The following is an 18,875-nucleotide window of genomic DNA, read 5'->3' as shown; positions in this document are numbered from 1 at the left end:
GCTGGAGACACTGCTGTTTCCTGTTTTCTCCAAACCACTTGTTTTCCACCATATCAGTCAGAATTTCTTCACTCAGTACAGTATCAGTGGCATTAGCTGAACAGTAGTCAAGAGAGCAGACATGATGGCGTTGAAATGTTTTCAAGCCACTCCTGACAGCAAAGTCACTGGCCTGTTGGCACTCACTGGCCTCACACTTGATTTTGTGCTCTTTTTCCCCAGGTTTTCTTTTGGACATGAAGAGGCACAAAAGGTCCAAGAAACAACTTTTTCACAGCATATATCCCATTCTTTTCATCAATGCATACAGCATGGGAATTTGCAGTGATATCTCTGACAGCTTTATCGGTGTGTTGTCTGTAAATGTGCTTCTTGATATTTTTTCTTTGGAACTTCACGTTACAGTGAGGACAAAGTACATTTGGCAACTTTGCACGGCTCACTCTGCAGGGAGGGTTGTCCAGGATAGGACTGAAAGGCAAGAAGGATTCTGGCGGTGGGTCTTGGGATCTCTCTGCTGGGTCTCTTTGTCCTTGTATTTCACTATCATGTACCTGAGAAACAGACACACACACACACACACACACACACACACACACACACACACACACACACACGTTTAATATGCACGTGAAAAAAACACAAAACATTCACACACAGATAGTTTTCTTTACAAACAGACATATACTCACCGATACAGGCAGTTTGTCAGTGCTGAGATGAGGTAGGTTCACTGATCCTGCTGCAGAGAATTGACAATCGAACTGACAATCTATTAACAGCATTAAGTGTACACAGCCAATGCAGCTCCACAGAAAATGTAGAGCGATTTAAGACCTTTGCACTCCTGTCTGGGAAGTGATGCCCATCTCTCTGCAGTCGGCATCAGCGTCCAACTGGGCGTCATGGAAAGGTGGCCTACAGATCTGCAAATGCCTCAGTGCATCCTGCCTTTTTATTGTGGTCTTGAGGCAGAAAGGGCAGCGGAAGTGACCACTGCTTCCACTCCTGCAGGCCTGGTGGCATTTTGTTATGAAGAAATCTATGAAGGGATAATAGCATTACGTGCTTACCCTATAAAATAAAGCAACTAGTATGTAAAATTAGTATTGGTAAGCTTACTAAGTAGCAGTAGTTACAAACATACAAATGATAATGGCATAGCACAAAGCTGATGGAGGGAACTGACCTTCATGTTGAATGGCATTCTTTCCATGCACCTCCATGAGCTGCAAAACCTTTTGCCTACACCGGGCCTGGATATTGAAGTGGGGCAAAGGAGACAATGATGGTCGGTAGTCTGCAACCATAAATTGCTCTAGGTAACGTTAGCTAATATTCGCTAACAAATGTCAACCAACGCTGATGCAGTTTTAAATGAAAAGTCATCACAGGTTTCATCAAATTTACATTAACATCAGGGACACAATAACATCCAGAAATCAGCAAACTATATGTATGGCTAAAATTGTTACTTAAACGTTTTTCAATTGATTGCAACAAACGTGGTCACGAACATACCTGTGACTCCATCTGGAAAATAATTAGCGATTTCGTAATTTTGACCTTCTGAACTTACTGTTGGACACGCCTTGGCATGAGGCGGGAGGGCATGACACAGGAGGCTCCAGTCTGCAGCCATACCCGCCTCGTTTGTTTGGCGTCGAGTGAGTCGTTAATTCTGGGCTCAGAGCTGAATACTAAATGTAGCTCATTTTGCGTTGTTTCTAATGCTATTTCTCCATCTGACTTACTGTGCGTTGTGTAGGGCTATTTATGTCTCTGTCTGCGATGTCTACGTGCCTGTCTTGCTTCGGCCTGGTTTCCCGTGTGCAACGGTTATTGAATTTGATGTTGACTTTTGTTATGTATAGTGTTACTGTTGGAGCTATATTTCAGTGTTTTAGACACTGTGCTCTTTCATAAACTGTGTTTTTATGCAGCACAAATGCCTTGGAAGCAGGGGATTTTATTTTATTTGACTGTGAAATAGACAATGCATTGTAAAACATGTATTGCTATACTTTTTTTAAAAACAATAACTTCCGCTATACGATCACAGTTAAACGAGTTTAAAAAAAAAAAAAAAAAAAGCAGAACTCCTGATAACTGTCGGTGATGTCGACGTGCCTGTTTTGATTCGGCCTCGTTTCCCCAGTATACACAACCTAGTGAGACTGTCACATGGACGACCGTCACACAGGCATGACCAGATTAACCTGCCTCAGATTAGAAGTTAGCTGGTGGGACTACTTTACCCTCTGCTCCTAGCTTTCTTAGTTCAGTAAGATGTCATACTGGCCTCACGTTTGTTGTGTGGTAAGTTAATTAAACACAAATTAATTTAGGAAGATGCAACATGTGAGCAAAAAACTAGGTAATGTTAACATTGTGCTTTAGTGATGCATATTCCCAAACAGATTTTCAATTAAATTAAATGACCACAAGCCTCGAGATCTCAGGGCCCCTGGAGTTCCGATTGGTAAACCAGTTGACATTTTATTTTGAAGGCAAAGGCGTTAAACAGGAAATCTTCTTTCTGCTCATTTTTGTTACCTTGATACATTTTTCTTAACTCTTCCTACTTCCTGAAAATGCAACAGTAATTGCCATTGGGCTTTTGTTTTAATCACGCCTACCTTAGTTCTCGACCTTCACCTTTACCTTGTTTACCTTAAGTTCTCTTAATACATCCATGGTCATTTGACATTAGCCATTTAACTAACGTACTTAGCTGGCTCTAGACAGTGGTTTATTGTAGCTGAACAGAGGCAGGAGCTGGTTGCCTGCTGTTGGGTTTTTCTTGTGTGGTATGCCATATCACCATTTCAAGTTCTGTCCTGAATAATTGGATAGGGGTTAAAAATGGATTCACAAGTTGATCTTCAGCAAACAGGTTGGTGACTTCCTTGCAGTGGATAAACTGTTTTAAATCAGCTGAATTAACATGATTAATTTTTATCATTAATTATATGCCCTTTACACTCAGCAATGTCAAATCTTATTGTCAAGTCCTACTCTTGTTCACCTTCCAAAGGACACAGGGACAACTCAAATTTCCGACTCAATCACTTTTAGTTTGCTTTGTCAGTTGATTGGTCTGTTCAGTAAATTAGGCTATAAACCTTTAAAGACAGAACAAAAAAGTTACCATTTGAATTAAACATTTTAATTAAACATGTTTAATGAACTTAAATGAGTTTAAACATTCTAAATAACTTAAATGAATTAATCACTTAAGCCTTTTACATGGAATAAAGAAAAAGATAATTTCATGAATTTCCAAATTTGTTAGCAAAGTTTTAACATTTAATAGAATTTTAACATTTTTAACTTTGTACTATCCTTTTGTATCTTTTACTTTCTCAAACTCAAACTGAAATATTATTTTAGCACAAACCCATTTACCACAAAAACAATGAAATCAATGCTGCAATGTGTTCCTTAACCAATCTACACAGCAGTTAAACATATAAAGCAGCATTTCAAACACCATGAAAGTAAATAAAACATTTCAACGACCATTGGCGTCTTTGGACTGAACCTATGAGTGAACTTGGAGTGTCTTCTCTCTGACGTTTGTTTGTCTGAATGACTGAGCACCTCCATGCCTTCACAGGTGCTCCAAATCAGTGACAATTACTGATCAAGTGACAAGCAGCTGGTTTGCTGCTGCTGGTGCACTATGGGAAGTGTAGTTCTTTGAGACTTATTCCTGAGATTCAGCTCAACACTCATTATGCCCCTTTTTCTGTTCCTTCCTCCTTAATCCTTACTTTTACTTGTTTCCGATTATTCACAGCAGATAACAGCACACCAGCTGAATCAACAGATCATCCCCTGAGGATGACCAGACAGCAGACTCTCACCCTAATATCAATGGCATCTGTCAACTTCAGTTCAATGATCTGTTACTCAATATTAGCCCCCTTTTTCCCCAATGAGGTAAGACAAAATAAGCCAACATAGGTTTCAAATGACATGTTAAAGCAGCCATATTATGCTCATTTTCAGGTTCATAATTGTATTTTAAGGTTGTACCAGAATAGGTTTACATGGTTTAATTTTCAAAAAACACCATATTTGTGTTGTACTGCAGTGCTCTCTCTCACTGCTGCAGATCCTCTTTTCAGCTGGTCTCTGTTTTAGCTACAGAGTGAGACCTCTTTTCTTCTTCTTCTTCTTCTTCTGTACTATCTTTGATTGCACTGCACATGCCCAGTAGCTCAGATGTAGATCATGTCAGCTAGCTAGCTCCATAGACAGTAAAAGAAAGGCTGTTTCTACAACTTTGGTCAGTTACAAGGCAGGATTAGCTGGGAGACTTCTAAATGAGGGCGCACATGTAAGTAGTTCTTTTGTAGATTATGGTGAACTTGTGTGTGTTGTAGCAGTGCTTTGCTATTGAGAACGAGGTAGCATGCTAGCGTTAGCCATAGCGTTAGCATGCTAACGCTACGAGCTAATGGTTGCGGTTAGCCTGCTCGTTTCGGCTTGTGACGTCACAAGCCGTGCCGATTTTGAACAGCTCACCCAGAGACTGAAGGCAGGACACATTCAGAAACCGTATCTCACTCTAAACAGCATGGGTGGATTTTTTTCAAAGTTTGTATGTGTGTGGAAGCACCAGAGACACAACATAACACCCCAAATCCCAGAAAAAGTGATTTTTTCATAATATGGGCACTTTAAGGGGACAGGAGGGGTTTGGGTACACTTTAATAGAGGTAATTTGTCCTCAGATTGAACAAAACAGATTGACCAAAACAAACTAAAAACTCAAAGTCAAACAGCCACTGAAGCACTGGAGTGAATCTTACGCAGAGATACAAACATTCATTGTCCAGGCAGAGATGGCATTTTGTAAGGTGTATTTATCCAGTTCTTCAACATTTTAAACAAAGGAACAATGGCTAGAACTAGGCTGTGGTAAAAAAACATCTTCCCTCACCGGTGTCTACTTCCTACAAACCTGATCACACCTAGCCTATATGTAGACTTCACCTGGTGGCTAAGGCTGCGTGGTACTTTCAAAACAAAAGCACTAGCAGATACTTAAACTAACCAACATAAAAAAACTAATGATATAAACAAGCTTATGTAGCTGTATGATTCAATTAAAAACAGAAATTAAATAAATATTTACATTCTGTTATGGAATATTTGTATTTTATTGATTGTATATTTTTAATTTTATTCACATCCATTATGTAGGTCCAATGCAAGTTTATATTTTGCTTCCTAAAATATATTTTACACAATGTAAAATGGAAAATAGTGCCCTGTTGAAGTTTTGCTACATTTTCTTTATTGTTTTATTTATTTGTATTTATTCTTTAAGGAGATGCACTGAATTTTGGTGAATAAGAGGATTTTATTTTGATGCACATATTTGTACATTAGCAGGAATGTAGCACAATATGGATGTGAAAGCAGTTATAATTAGCCTATGTGACAATACAATTTGTTTTGGTTAAAATCAACAAATAATTGTGATAATTAATCGTGATGGCCATAATCGTGCAGCCCTATTTTAAATACTGACTTTATTAAAGCTAGCTTTAAAAAGAAGACATAATAAATTATTCCTCTATTTAATGAAAAGTTAAATTAATAAGCAATAAAACACCCTTAGTTAATTCAACAAACTTAAGGACTTTGCTGCTACAGCATTACTTGGTCTGGTATGACCAGTATGGTGGCTAATGGAAACTTATAACTTACTTACTAAATATTTCTCTGTAACTGACACTACTGAGTCAGTTTTCAAACACACAGTACTGACTCTAACACTGTAACACTATGTTTTAAAGGTCCCATGGCATGAAAATTTCACTTTATGAGGTTTTTTAACGTTAATGTGCGTTCCCCCAGCCTGCCTATGGTCCCCCAGTGGCTAGAAATGGTGATAGGTGTAAACCGAGCCCTGAGTATGCTGAATTTTGGGAAAGAGACTTCAGATACAGTATTAGGGGACCACTAAGGTCTATATAAAAGAGACTTCAGATACAGTATTAGAGGACCACTAAGGTCTATATAAGAGACTTCAGATACAGTATTAGGGGACCACTAAGGTCTATATAAAAGAGACTTCAGATACAGTATTAGGGGACCACTAAAGCCTATATAAAAGAGACTTCAGATACAGTATTAGGGGACCACTAAGGTCTATATAAAAGAGACTTCAGATACAGTATTAGGGGACCACTAAGGTCTATATAAAAGAGACTTCAGATACAGTATTAGGGGACCACTAAGGTCTATATAAAAGAGACTTCAGATACAGTATTAGGGGACCATAAGGTCTATATAAAAGAGACTTCAGATACAGTATTAGGGGACCATAAGGTCTATATAAAAGAGACTTCAGATACAGTATTAGGGGACCATAAGGTCTATATAAAAGAGACTTCAGATACAGTATTAGGGGACCACTAAGGCCTATATAAAAGAGACTTCAGATACAGTATTAGGGGACCACTAAGGCCTATATAAAAGAGACTTCAGATACAGTATTAGGGGAGCACCATGTCATGGGACCTTTAACACTATGTTTTACCATTTTGTCGTTATATTCCATTTTCGAGGTGTCTTTTTACCATCAGGCCCGGGACTACAGTAAAAGTTAGTTCTAAGCTAACTCTGGCTCATTTACACGTAAGAGAAAAGCACAGTCCCTGACAAATAAACCAAATAAACCAAACAGATTTTATAGCATTATAGTAGCTGCTGTTCAGCCAAGTTACATAGTGTAAGAGCCAATTAGTGCTCTTGGTATAAATAGGAACCAATCTTTGGTTCCTGAGGTGCAACCCGGAGGCACATGCAGTTTTTGACCACACGGACACACGCACACCAACACCAACACCACACAAGCAGTAATTTGTCTGGAAAACCAACTAATATCTCATGGAAATAAATGGAACCAATGGTGTTAACTGCAAATATGACTCGGACTTTCATTGATCAGAAAGGTAAAAAGTGCGTCAATTACTCTACCTGTGGAAGAGAACCTCGGAGCACCTTGAGGTCTGACCACGGGTACTGCAGTCCGACGCATGCTACGGCGAGTGGCAACCAAAGACGTGCTGAAAGAGTATAGCCTGCGGGGAAGAAAGGCAAAGAAGGCCTTCCAGGACCTGACTATATGCAGGGTTATAACAGGCAGGTGTTATTTTATTGTTCACATCAGTATTATTCTTAGCTTGGCTGATAAGAGCTTTTAATTTGACTTGTAACTTTGCTTCATTTTGACTTCTACTCTAGCGGCCTCCCAGAAGAACTTCCCCACGCTGACTGCAGCAGACGTGGAGGTGGACATGGAGCTCTATTTTTTTTTTTTTTTTTTTTTTTTTTCCATCCATCTTGCAGCTTGTATTTTTTTATTAAATTTTTTTTTTTTATTATTTGTTAATATGCTAATATATAATAATTCATTACATTATCATTCCAATATGCATCTTTGCACACTATATTTGCACTACATTTGCACTGTACATCCCACTCCATTGCTTTTTTTTCTTATTTGTATAGTTTCTGATTGTTATATTATTTTTTTAGGCCTTTTATATTTTTTTGTATTTTGTTAATTTTATATTAAAGTTTTAAATCCCGTCAAGTTTGCCTGTTGCCTGTTCTTTCATTCCTGCCAATATATAATAATTCATTCCTGCTCATGCACGGACAGTTTAAACTAATAATAAAATTGGTACCACTGTCGTTAGTTATTTAAAGGTTAGGGGAATGTAAAAAAAGGTTACAACGGTAGGGGAACGTTAGGGGAACGTAAGGGGAACGTTCTCTAAAGGTTGCAACGTTAGGAACGTTCTGAGAACGTTCTGGGAAGGGTCGATGTAACCAAAAACTAACGTTCCCTAAACGTCAGGAAAACTTTCCATGGGAACCAAAAACTAACCTTCAGGGAACGTTCCCGCAACCAAAAACGAACGTTCCCAGAACGTTCTGGGAACCAAAACTTGTTACCTGGGTCAGGGACTTAAAGCTTGGGTTTAAAAGTCAAAAATGTTTTGCTTGGTGGAGTTTGGAGACGTGTTTCCACAAGTTTGGTACCAGCGACGAGACAGGAGCAGACGGCGGAGTGAGTGTGGAGTGCTTCGCCACTGCTGCGGCTCATCTGTTAATCAGCTGATCAGTACGGCGAAGAGGGGACCGCTGGGCTACAGACACCGCTCATCTGCTGCACTGGGCGCCAGAGATGAGCATCGCTACGGGGAACGTTGTGGGGCTGTAGACGATTGAATCACATCAGCTGTTCATCTGAGATGAAGTAAGGTAGCGCCACCGATTTAGATGGCCATCTAATAGGCTAGTTAAGTGTGTGCACACATTTGCTACGGCGCGTAATTCCAATGCATTGGTTGCTGAAGTGGATAAACGATAAACTTTGGAGTGCGTTGCGGACACGGACAAAACGCCAGCTGCGAGCGTGCTATCTGACAAAGCGGACATAATGGCCAGCAGTAGTGAAAGACAAAGAAGCACGCGTGCAGTCAAACTATCTGTTAAAGCACTTGCTGATAGGTTGGACAGGCTACAAGCTGGCAGAAAATCAAAGCTAAATAAGGCTCATGGTTTAAGAAAGACATACAACATTTAATGGAAACTGGTAAACACTCAGATGTGCAAAATGCTTGTGATGGTTATATTGAACTGTGTGAGGAAATATGATGTATGCATGATTTTGGGTTTATTACCACAGGAGGAGAAAGAGAAACATGAAACATGGTTTAAAGCCTAAATGATGTTCAATGATGAGTTTATTACCAACATGCAAAAGTGGGTTGAAAAACATGTTTGTGAAAATGCTGGTAATGAAAATGCTAATATTGATGATGGTGATCAGGATGACATAAAACCAAATGACAGTGTTTCCAATGTGGGTAAATCCAAAAGCAACATCAGTAACAAATCAAGTACTACTTCCTCTGCACAAATTAAAGTCGCAGCTGAAAGGGCTGCAGTAATGGCTCGTATGGCAGCTTTGAAGGAGCTACAGGTGTTGGAAGAAAAGGAGTTTCAAATAAAGAGCAGTTGCAGTTGGAGCTGGAAACTGAGTTAGCCGCATCTACTGCTAAGCTGGCAGTTTTGCAGGCAACGGACGGTCAACTTTCCTCTCATGCATCATCAAATGGAATGAACTCTTATTTTGAAAGGGAAACTAGAACAATTCAACACTCTTAACCCTATGGCAAAGGAATATGAGTATAAAACATGGAAAACGCAGCAAAAAGAGTGGCTATCGTCACAAAACAAACAGCTTGCAAATGATTGTAAACCAACGCAAAAGGAAGTGCAGGTATTATCAAAATTGGCAGAAAAGGATCACCAGGATAAGGAAAAAGCACAAGTTTTGCAAACTGATGCCAGAATTACTTTGGAAAAGGGAAATGGGCAAAATCTAATGCATCAACACAATGGACAAATATCAGGAGATGTTGTGGCTATTATGCAGAAGCAGAATGAAATAACAGCGGCACTTGTTCACCAGCAGCGCTTGCTGTCTTTGCCAACAAGAGACATTCCCATATTTGAAGGAGATCCATTTCAATATAAGGCTTTCATAAAGGCATTTGAACAAGGAATGGAGGATAAAGCTAGTGGAGCTGACTGCTTGTACTACTTGGAACAATTCACAAGAGGACAGCCAAAGGAATTGATTCATAGCTGTCAACATATGGCTCCTGAACGTGGCTACATTGTGGCAAAGGGTCTTCTTAAAGAGCATTTTGGGAACGAGTACAAGATTGCTACTGCATATATAGAAAAGCTTTACTTTGGCCAACAATCAAGTCGGAGGATGTCAAAGCCCTCCAAGCTTATGCATTATTCTTGCGGGGATGTTGTAATGTGATGGAAGAACTTCAGTTCGTGCAAGAGTTAGATATACCAACTAACATGAAAGTTGTTATTTCCAAGTTGCCCTTTCAAGCTCAGGGAACAATGGAGAGCCAAAGCTCATGACATTTGGGAAGCCTCAAATGACAGAGCTCATTTCACGAACATGGTTGCATTCCTTGAGAGACATGTAAGAATCTTGTCAGACTAAATTTTTGGAGATATTGAGGGTGTAACCCTACCACAGAAGCCTGTTGGCTTAAACACTTTCAACAAGTTTAAACCACAGTCAACGAGCAGAATGAAAGGAAGCAGTTTTGCTATTACAGTCACTCCAATTGAAAATGATCTGGAACCTCTCACACCAAATCATCTCCTGCTACTAAAGGGAAAACCAGCATTGGCACCTGGTGTTTTTGAACCTTCCGAGATGTACATGAAACGGCGATGGAAACAGGTTCAATATCTCGCGGATTTTTTTTTTTTGGAGGAGATGGATCAGGGAGTATCTGCCGTTTCTCCAGGAAAGACAGAAGTGGAACCAAAGGAAGAGGAGCCTAGTTGCTGGAGATGTCGTAGTCATCATGGACTCAACAGCGCCACGTGGATCTTGGCTTCTTGGCAAAGTGCTTGAAGTTCATCCTGACAAAAGGGGTCTGGTACGTTCTGTCAAGCTACAGACAAAAAACAACACTATTGAGAGACCTATAACTAAACTATGCTTACTCAAAGAAGGGTAGATTGATTAATGGTGATTTACATATGTATGGGTTTTGATGTTTTTCACATGTGGCTCGTCTATTGTTTGTTTTGAATTGTAATGTCTGTCTGCCATTTACAATTAGGGGCCGGTGTGTAAGAGCCAATTAGTGCTCTTGGTATAAATAGGAACCAATCTTTAGTTCCTCAAGTGCAACCCGGAGGCACATACAGTTTTTGACCACACGGACACACAGACACACAGACACACGCACACCAACACCACACAAGGAGTAATTTGTCTGGAAAACCAACTGATATCTCATGGAAATAAATGGAACCAATGGTGTTAACTGCAAATATGACTCGGACTTTCATTGATCAGAATGGTAAAAAGTGCGTAAATTACTCTACCCGTGGAAGAGCACCTCAGGGGCTTAAAGCTTGGGTTTAGCCTCTACACATAGGTTAGCTTTAATTGTTAATACATAAAACTGTTTTCACCCCCTTCTAAAGTGAAACTCTGCATTTTACAGCATTAATTTATAACTGTAACATTTTAATGTCTTGTTTATTTTAAAATTTAGTCTGTTTCCGTTGCTAGAAGCTGTTAGCTAATGCAAATCACACAAGTGATGTGTAATGTCAAATAGCTAAAGCAAGACAAAATCAAACTGGAACACTGTAAAGTCAAGACAATGTACACCAACAAGGCAATGTGTCTTCAAAAAAAACAACAGTAATACATTTAATATGCTTTCCCTAAATAAGAGTATACATCATATATACATAAAATATACATATACAAATACAAATATACTTATACATTAAATACTGGGAGTACATTCTTTAAATCCTGGTAATTTGCATCTGCAAAGATAACTCAAGATAAGATGCAGTAATATTTGTACTTTTCAGGCAAACTGGAAAGAGCAGGATACCATTTTAGGATGGATTGTTTTGTGTATATTTACAAAGACATATCTTTAAAGCAGGGCTGCTGTTAAAGGATGTGAAACAACAGCTAATAGCTGGTATCAGGGTAGTGAAATTCCATTGTTTCATCAATAATTATTTTGATGCTGCAAACAGCTGTTTTTTTCTCGGACTGAAGACGTGTCAGCGTGTAAAATCAGGGCCATAAGTCACCTTCAGGAGATAGTCCATATTCATTTGTAATACTCATTGGTGCATGTCATTGTAAAGCTCATACATACAGACAGCAATCACCAGTTCCCTTCAACATCTCAATAGTAGTGTCTTCTGGGTGGAATGAATGAGCAAGCACGTGCTAGACATCAGAAAGCCTCCCTGAAGGCCAACAAATGACTCACTCATTACTCATTGGTCTCAGGTCAGCTGAGGCCATGTGTAATAACTGCTGAGCAAAGGTTAGGCCACAGTGAGTGGAGTAATAAATATGATAGTACTGATCAACCATTTGAGGCATTAATTCATAGCACAGTTTTCTGATAACTGCATTTTTCATCTGTTATCGCAATATATTTTACATTTATTTTACATGCTATTTGTGTTATTCACTTTACATTACATGTCCTTATTCATTGCTTTTGTTACTAAGATGGTGTGTAATAATCAACTAATAAATGCCTTACATGCATATTTCTACACAGGCAGTCAAGAAGGGAGCCAGTCAAACTGTCATTGGTCTCATATTTGGCTGCTACGCTGTCTGCTATTTCATAAGCTCATTGATAATGGGGAAATATGTAAGTATATGGCTCTATTTCTTATCAGTATATGAAGTGTGATGTGCTGCCCAGATCTTCAGTAATACTCTCTCTGTTTGTCGTTGTATCAGATTGTCCAAATTGGTGCAAAGTTTATGCTCGTGATGGGGCTTTTTGTTTCGTCAGGCTGCACCATTCTGTTTGGGTAAGTGTTGGTCCTGTCGATAATAATGATAGCCACAGAAACATATTAAGCACAGTTTTGGAACTAGGAGGTGTTTGGCTGCATATCAGTGAAGTCTGTAATGTCTTGATACAAGTTATTTCTCTGTACTAAAGAGCTCCATTGTTAAAATCTATTTAAAACATAAATGAGACACTGTTGCACCATGTCTCTTCAATATAATGAACTGAACTTTTTTTGGAGTCAAATTCACATACACCGTCCTGCTGCTATAAATAATGTAGTGCACCAGATGTGTATGAATCTGCGGATAAAAAATGTTCCAACAAATGCACCATTTTCTCCAACATTCACTTTAACTACAATGCCCAGCTGTTTCATAAAATGATTTTGCTCTTTTGGTGAAACAATACATGTTTGACGCAGATTTACATCATCAGTAGCAATAAATAGAGTTGCCGCTGAGAGCCACAGGCAGGGTTGAAAAGTGGGAAAGTATTGAGAGACATACACTAACACAGACATCGTGGGCCCATTTTCATTTTCATGGGATTTGTTGACAGTAAGAAACATGTAGAATAATGCCAGCCTCACCTTAAAGATAGATGTAACAAAAAATACATAATTTGTAAGTGCAAGGTCAGAAAATGACAGAAGCTGCCATATAGCACAGTATTGTATTGGCAATATATACATGGGTCTTTGTGAATGTATTGTTATTCCCCACTTTATCTGAATGTGGATCAATGTGGATTTGTGATTTCATTTAGTGTAAAAACTAGTTTGTAATGTCTTTAGTTGGACTATTTAAGAACAAACTAACAGCCCATTTTGTTTTAATGTTTCTATTTTGTTTCACATAATTTGTTTTGTTTTTTGCTTTCTTTTCTCGCAGGTTACTCAATCGGGTACCTGCAGGACCCATTTTCATAACTCTGTGCTTCGTAGTGAGGTCCATAGACGCTTTAGGCTTTGCCGCTGCGATGACCTCCTCTTTTGCCATTACAGTAAAAATATTCCCAAACAATGTGGCAACTGTTTTGGTGAGTGTAGACAATCCTTGTGCGACTGGTATGTTGTTTAGGAGACATTAGAATCACGAGAAAAACAAACAAAAAAAAAGCAATATGGTTAGGGTTGTTTTGTATGTCCCATTTCTCCCAGTGTCATGGAAAATAATACATGTCTTCTGGCATGTGTAGCAATAGCTGTTATGCTGAGGAAATGCTCAGATTCTGCTTACATATTTCAATGTGCTGCAATTTTCTCTCTTTAGGGTAGTTTGGAGATTTTCGCAGGACTTGGTCTTATTCTGGGGCCACCGGTCGGAGGGTGGTTCTACCAGTCTTTTGGATATGAAGTCCCTTTTATGCTTCTTGGATGTTTCCTGTTGATTATGGTTCTATTCAACATATACGTCTTGCCAAACATAGGTAATGGTTTCAACATATTATTTGCTATATTTCAGTAATTTCAATAAAGTAATCTTTTTTTTTTTTTCTCGGAATGGAACCGTGAGCTGTAATTTGTGCTTCTGTCCGCTCAGATTCAGACTCCTCGAAGGATTCATTCTTTCGACTTCTCACCAATGTGAAAGTCATCCTGATCTGCTATGTGATATTCACTCAGAGTGCAGGACTGGGCTTCGTGGATGTCTCTTTGTCCCTGTTTGCTATGGAGAGGGTGATTTCCTATCTTTTGAAAAAGTCAACTTACTGCGGAAAGAAAGTTTATCAAGCTTCGTAGTGAGAATGAGTTTTTTTCCCCCCTCTTTGTTGGATGTAGTTTAATCTCTCATCTGGCTACGTGGGACTCATCATGCTTGGTTTGTCGTTACCATACTGTCTGGCATCACCGGTGATTGGGTATTTTACTGATAAATATCCTGTGAGTATGAAAGCAAATGGGGATTATTCTTTCATAATTGTAAGTTTGTCATATGAAGTAAATCCCTTGTGTGTGTGTGTTGGTGTTTTATCAGTCCACCAGGTCTTGGTTCATGGTGATAGGTGGTGTCGCCATAGCCATTGCCTTCGCAATGCTCGATCCCGTCCCTTTCCTTCACATCCCGAGGTGAGCATTTGGTAAAGATGGAAGGTAATGAAGGCTCTCTACTTTAAAAGAAAAGTCCCACATTTTTGGAAATATGCTTATCCTATTCTGTTGATCAATTATTTGTTTTTTGTTTGTATAAGGGATGGGAAGCACCATTAAGTCACCGACCACATACATACGCGTAACTGCTCCAGAACGGTGGCGGAGTCATTAGGTTTCCATTAAAGTCAATGTGTGTATTCCCACTGACTGCAGAACGTCTGCGTCCCTACTCCGTCCAGCTCCGGCGGTCCGCAGCCTTCCGGAGCAGATACGCAGAGCTTCTATTTTGGCCGGACGCCGGAGAGCTCCGCAGCAATTCAGCACACAGCAGATAGTGCGGGACAGGAAGTCGAGCACAGAAACAAAATAAACATCCGGTTAATTTTCAAAATAAAATACACCGTGCTCACGGCGGATCATATTTCCCTGCACTACACCTTGAAAACACAGCACAGAGTTGTTTCCCCTCTCCTCTGGATGGAAACAAACTGTTGTTGGTTTTGTGGTTCTATTCTACCTGAATTCGCGAGATCTCGTGGGTCGACTTCAGCTGTCCGCAACAAATCCGGACCTGGTGGGTATTGACGGATGGCAGAGCAGCCGCAGCCGTTCCGCAACCGGTGGAAATGAGGAGTAACGGTACTCATTAAGTATTGTGTTGCTGCCTCAAAACAGATTCCCATAGGTTAACAGTACTAACTTGTATGTTCTTCTGGTTTTTTTTCATGTGTGTGTGTGTTTGTATGTGCAGTAATCTGTGGTTGCTGATCATCATGCTTGGTGTAATTGGGTTTTCTCTGGGCATGACTGTAATCCCCGCATTCTCTGAGATCCTCACATGTGCAAAGTGAGTGACTTCACATGTTGTGCTACTACATTCATATATATATATATATATATACACACACACACACACACACACACACACACACACACACACACAATGCAAGGTGAAACATTATTTTCCTTTCTTTGTAGTGAACAAGGATATGAAGAAGGATTAAGCACTCTTGGAATGGTGTCTGGACTGTATGAGGCATTTTGGTCCATTGGGTAAATCCCAAATGAATGTGTTTTTCAGTAGCCATCTGAATCTAGAAAAAAAACAGGCATAGATATGAAATCAATTGTCTCACTAGTTGGTACTTATTTCCTGCCCTTTTTGATTATGACTTTTTTTTTTTTTTTTTTTAAAGGATGTTTTATGGCCCAATAGTGGGTGGCCTTATCACACAACATCTGAGCTTTGAGTGGGCCGCTGCAGTCCAAGGAGGCTTGGCGCTTTTGGGTGTAAGTATCAGTTTGTGCAGTGTTCACGTGAGAAAAGGACACACGAAGCTCTCACTTGCTGGCATATTAGCATTAAGCTCTGGGCAATATGACGATATTGTTAAAATGCTATTAAAAAAAAAAAAAAGTCTTTCGTATCTATTTTTTTATCCCGATGTTGAAAAACCAGCAGCCGAACTCTGTTACAGCAACATTTATGTCATTTGGACAAAGCTTTATGTTATCCTTGCACATTATGTTAATTTTGCACTCAGTACTCAGTGCTTTTCATTTGGCAAGTATTTAAAACAGGAGTATACAAAAATAAACTTTACCATGTTGTTATTTCATATGTTATTTCATATATTTATTTATTGAATTACCAGAAAACATGCTATATTGTGATGTATATCGTAGAATGACATATATCCTGATAGAAGATTCCAGCCCTATTAGCATTGTTATTGTGTCCTCGTGTTTTGAAAGATCCCAGTTTACAGTTTATGACCATGTTATCAAGAATAAAGGATTAGTTACTCATGCAGTCAGCCTAGGGACAATGGTCATACAACTGATTTAAAAGCCTGTTAAATGTCGCTGTTGCAGCTTAATTTGCGTGACATTTATTCAAGGATGTAGAAAAATGTTGTTCCAAGACCAGCAATCATTCAGGGGTTAAACACACCACGAAGATGGATAGAGAAAGAAGTGTGTCATTCTCTTTTTTTGGCAGTTACTCACATGAAACTCAATGACCACACTGTTCTCAGGCCCTTCTCCTCGCTGTGTATAACCTGTGTCATCCCCCGCAACATCAAAGGTAATCATTAACCTCAAATGAAGATAATCAGATTTATGTCATATATTAAGATGCCTCACGTATACTGCATACTATGTGGAAAGCTATTTAGACTTCATTTGTGCAGTTTCCAAGAACATGCTGGGCGTAATACTCACTTTTATGTTTAAATTGAAGCGTTCGAGAAGATCTACGAACAGATGAAAACACTCCTCTCCTGACTGAATGAAGCCCTCAGCAACATGTGGAAGGACGCCATACCGTACAAAACATGATCTAAATGTCTCAGCTGCTCTGGGCATCAACCTCCAAGTTACACAAATGGTTCCATTGTTATTATTAACAATAGCTTTTTGATGTTTTTAAGTTATACATTTTTTGGTGTGGCAGGGACTGTGATGCTTAGATACTTAGATCATGGAAATATTGGCCTAAAAGCCTAAAAACAAAGCAGTACAAACTTTAAGATTGTACAATTTTTAAATAGATTATTTCACATTTCTAAATGATTATGAATGAATATAGTCAACCACTGGAAAGTCCAGACAAGCTGAATGTGTCTATTGAAGGAAAAACACCCACCTGTGTGTTCACTCACTCTATCCACCCCATGTCTGTGTACAGTTAGTAAAGTGGCATGATGTTTAAGTTAACCTGAGCTGACATCATGCACTGCATAGCCTGCTTATATTTTATATGACAGACAAAATGTCATAACCACTGAAACATTAGGTGTTTTCTAAAATAATAATAAAAATAAAAAAATCTATTTATCTAATTTATCTTAATTATTTTGAAATGAAAATACACATTAACATTAATTTATAGGTAACTCAAATACTTCTTTAAAATTATAGCAACAAGCAGAATACTTGGTATCCTATTTGCATCGTTTCAGGTCCGTTCCAAAAATGAAACGCATACCATACATAAGCATATTTATTTAAACATTTTAGATATCAAAAGTTTGACTTTACATATGATTTATAGAAAGAGATTAACAAAGCATTTGGAAATTAATCTGTATTTTTATATAGCTGTGAAGAAGTGGCATATACAAACTTTGTTTATCTCTTACAGGCTAAGAAAATAAATTTTGTTTTCTATATCATCAGTAAAAATGTACACATACACAAGTCAATTCATGCTTACGCCAATAAATATCCCTAAAACTGCACAATTCTTTATGCAGACAATTTTTTTAGTGGACAAATCTTTACATTTCATTGATCAATCTGTATTAAGTACAATAAAGGACATATTGACTGTTCAAATATAAAAAATATAAAAAAAAAACACCTGTAGAGTTTACTGCCATTACAAAAATGCATTTGTATGAAAAATAATAAATAAAGGTAAAGGCACTCTAGTTGAAAACAATCAATGTGTCCCAAGTTTATGTATCAGGCTCGAAGGCCCCATTAGCCCGGCCCGTCGGTCTCGTGGGGAGAGGTCTGTTTGTGGATCTGCCTCTCCTCCTGGTGCTCAGCGACTCTGAAGCATCTGCGTCTGAAAATGTGGCTCGAGATGAAGATACAGGGACTCCTGGCTTTTTCACCTTTTTCCTTCTAGCTCTGCGGGAAAACCATCATTCACAATCAGTATTCGGTATTTCGAAACCGTAATATAACATGTCAGTTATTATAAACCGCCATTGTCTTGTCTAATTTTGTTTAAGAAAACCAACACTTGGAGCCTCATGCAGTGTTCAGTAACCATGACTCTGTGAATGTAGTCAGGAGCATGTAAACACAGCAAGCTTCTCACATGGCATCAGTCAACTCAGGTTCTGTGTCAGAAAGGTTCGGCTCAGAAAGAAACCTCAGTTCCCCAGAAGAACTAATTGCTGCAAATACCTTGGAAAAGTAAGGAAGGAGAAGAGATAAAGTAAAATAAAAATCCATCTTAAATCTAGACCACAATCATAATGCACTCTTTTATGCACTAAAAAGTATACATTTAAGTGATACTTTTCCCAAGTATTTCACTCACCCACTGTCAGCTGATTAGTGGCTGATGATTTGACATAGTTTCGACAAAGTAAGACTGTTTCAAGCTGAGCATGAACGTTGTATTTGTCACAGAATAAAACAAATGGATTGATTGATAATGACCATTGACATGTCTTTATGGATGATATGATACATGAGTTGAAGATAACACGGACACCACTTGCTTTGTCTCTATGGTGCAGGGAATCGATTCCCCTGAAGATTCAATTGCAAAGAAAAAGTCAATTCTCAAGGCCTTGTGACAGAAACATCAACTCCTTTTAAATAAT

At 38.8% G+C, this 18,875-nt stretch overlaps 1 protein-coding gene and 1 long non-coding RNA gene across 11 annotated transcripts; one reads left to right on the top strand and one right to left on the bottom strand.

The window, feature by feature from the left end:
* Positions 1 to 208: 208 nt before the first annotated feature.
* On the bottom strand, positions 209 to 1,246 carry LOC116067237. Of its 2 annotated transcripts, none has more exons than XR_004109155.2 (4): positions 1,190 to 1,246; positions 838 to 1,042; positions 693 to 742; positions 209 to 554 (listed from the first exon to the last, which is right to left on the bottom strand). It is a non-coding gene; the product is annotated as an uncharacterized LOC116067237 (long non-coding RNA). The 2 variants fall into 2 exon arrangements; XR_004109156.2 differs by having other exon boundaries at positions 693 to 739.
* Positions 1,247 to 2,582: 1,336 nt separating this feature from the next.
* On the top strand, positions 2,583 to 17,031 carry LOC116067332 (MFS-type transporter SLC18B1-like). 9 transcript variants are annotated; one of them, XR_004109176.2, is made up of 14 exons: positions 2,583 to 2,896; positions 3,803 to 3,945; positions 12,189 to 12,284; positions 12,377 to 12,450; positions 13,325 to 13,472; positions 13,706 to 13,862; positions 13,976 to 14,112; positions 14,215 to 14,316; positions 14,411 to 14,502; positions 15,278 to 15,373; positions 15,505 to 15,579; positions 15,723 to 15,816; positions 16,529 to 16,615; positions 16,772 to 16,845. XR_004109176.2 is itself a non-coding variant. In XM_031323754.2 (14 exons), exons 1-14 carry the CDS (start codon positions 2,866 to 2,868, stop codon positions 16,821 to 16,823), a joined length of 1,344 nt encoding a protein of 447 aa, XP_031179614.1. In that variant the 5' UTR covers positions 2,584 to 2,865; the 3' UTR covers positions 16,824 to 17,031. The 9 variants fall into 9 exon arrangements, 7 of the variants coding, with proteins under 7 accessions (XP_035855123.1, XP_031179614.1, XP_031179612.1 ...); XM_031323754.2 differs by having other exon boundaries at positions 2,584 to 2,896; positions 3,806 to 3,945; positions 16,566 to 16,615; positions 16,772 to 17,031; XM_031323752.2 differs by having other exon boundaries at positions 2,584 to 2,896; positions 3,806 to 3,945; positions 16,566 to 16,615; positions 16,769 to 17,031.
* Positions 17,032 to 18,875: the final 1,844 nt, after the last annotated feature.

Source organism: Sander lucioperca, chromosome 3 (genome assembly GCF_008315115.2).
Source record: "Sander lucioperca isolate FBNREF2018 chromosome 3, SLUC_FBN_1.2, whole genome shotgun sequence".
Taxonomy (NCBI): Eukaryota; Metazoa; Chordata; class Actinopteri; order Perciformes; family Percidae; genus Sander; species Sander lucioperca.
This window is presented reverse-complemented; position numbering and strand designations above follow the sequence as displayed.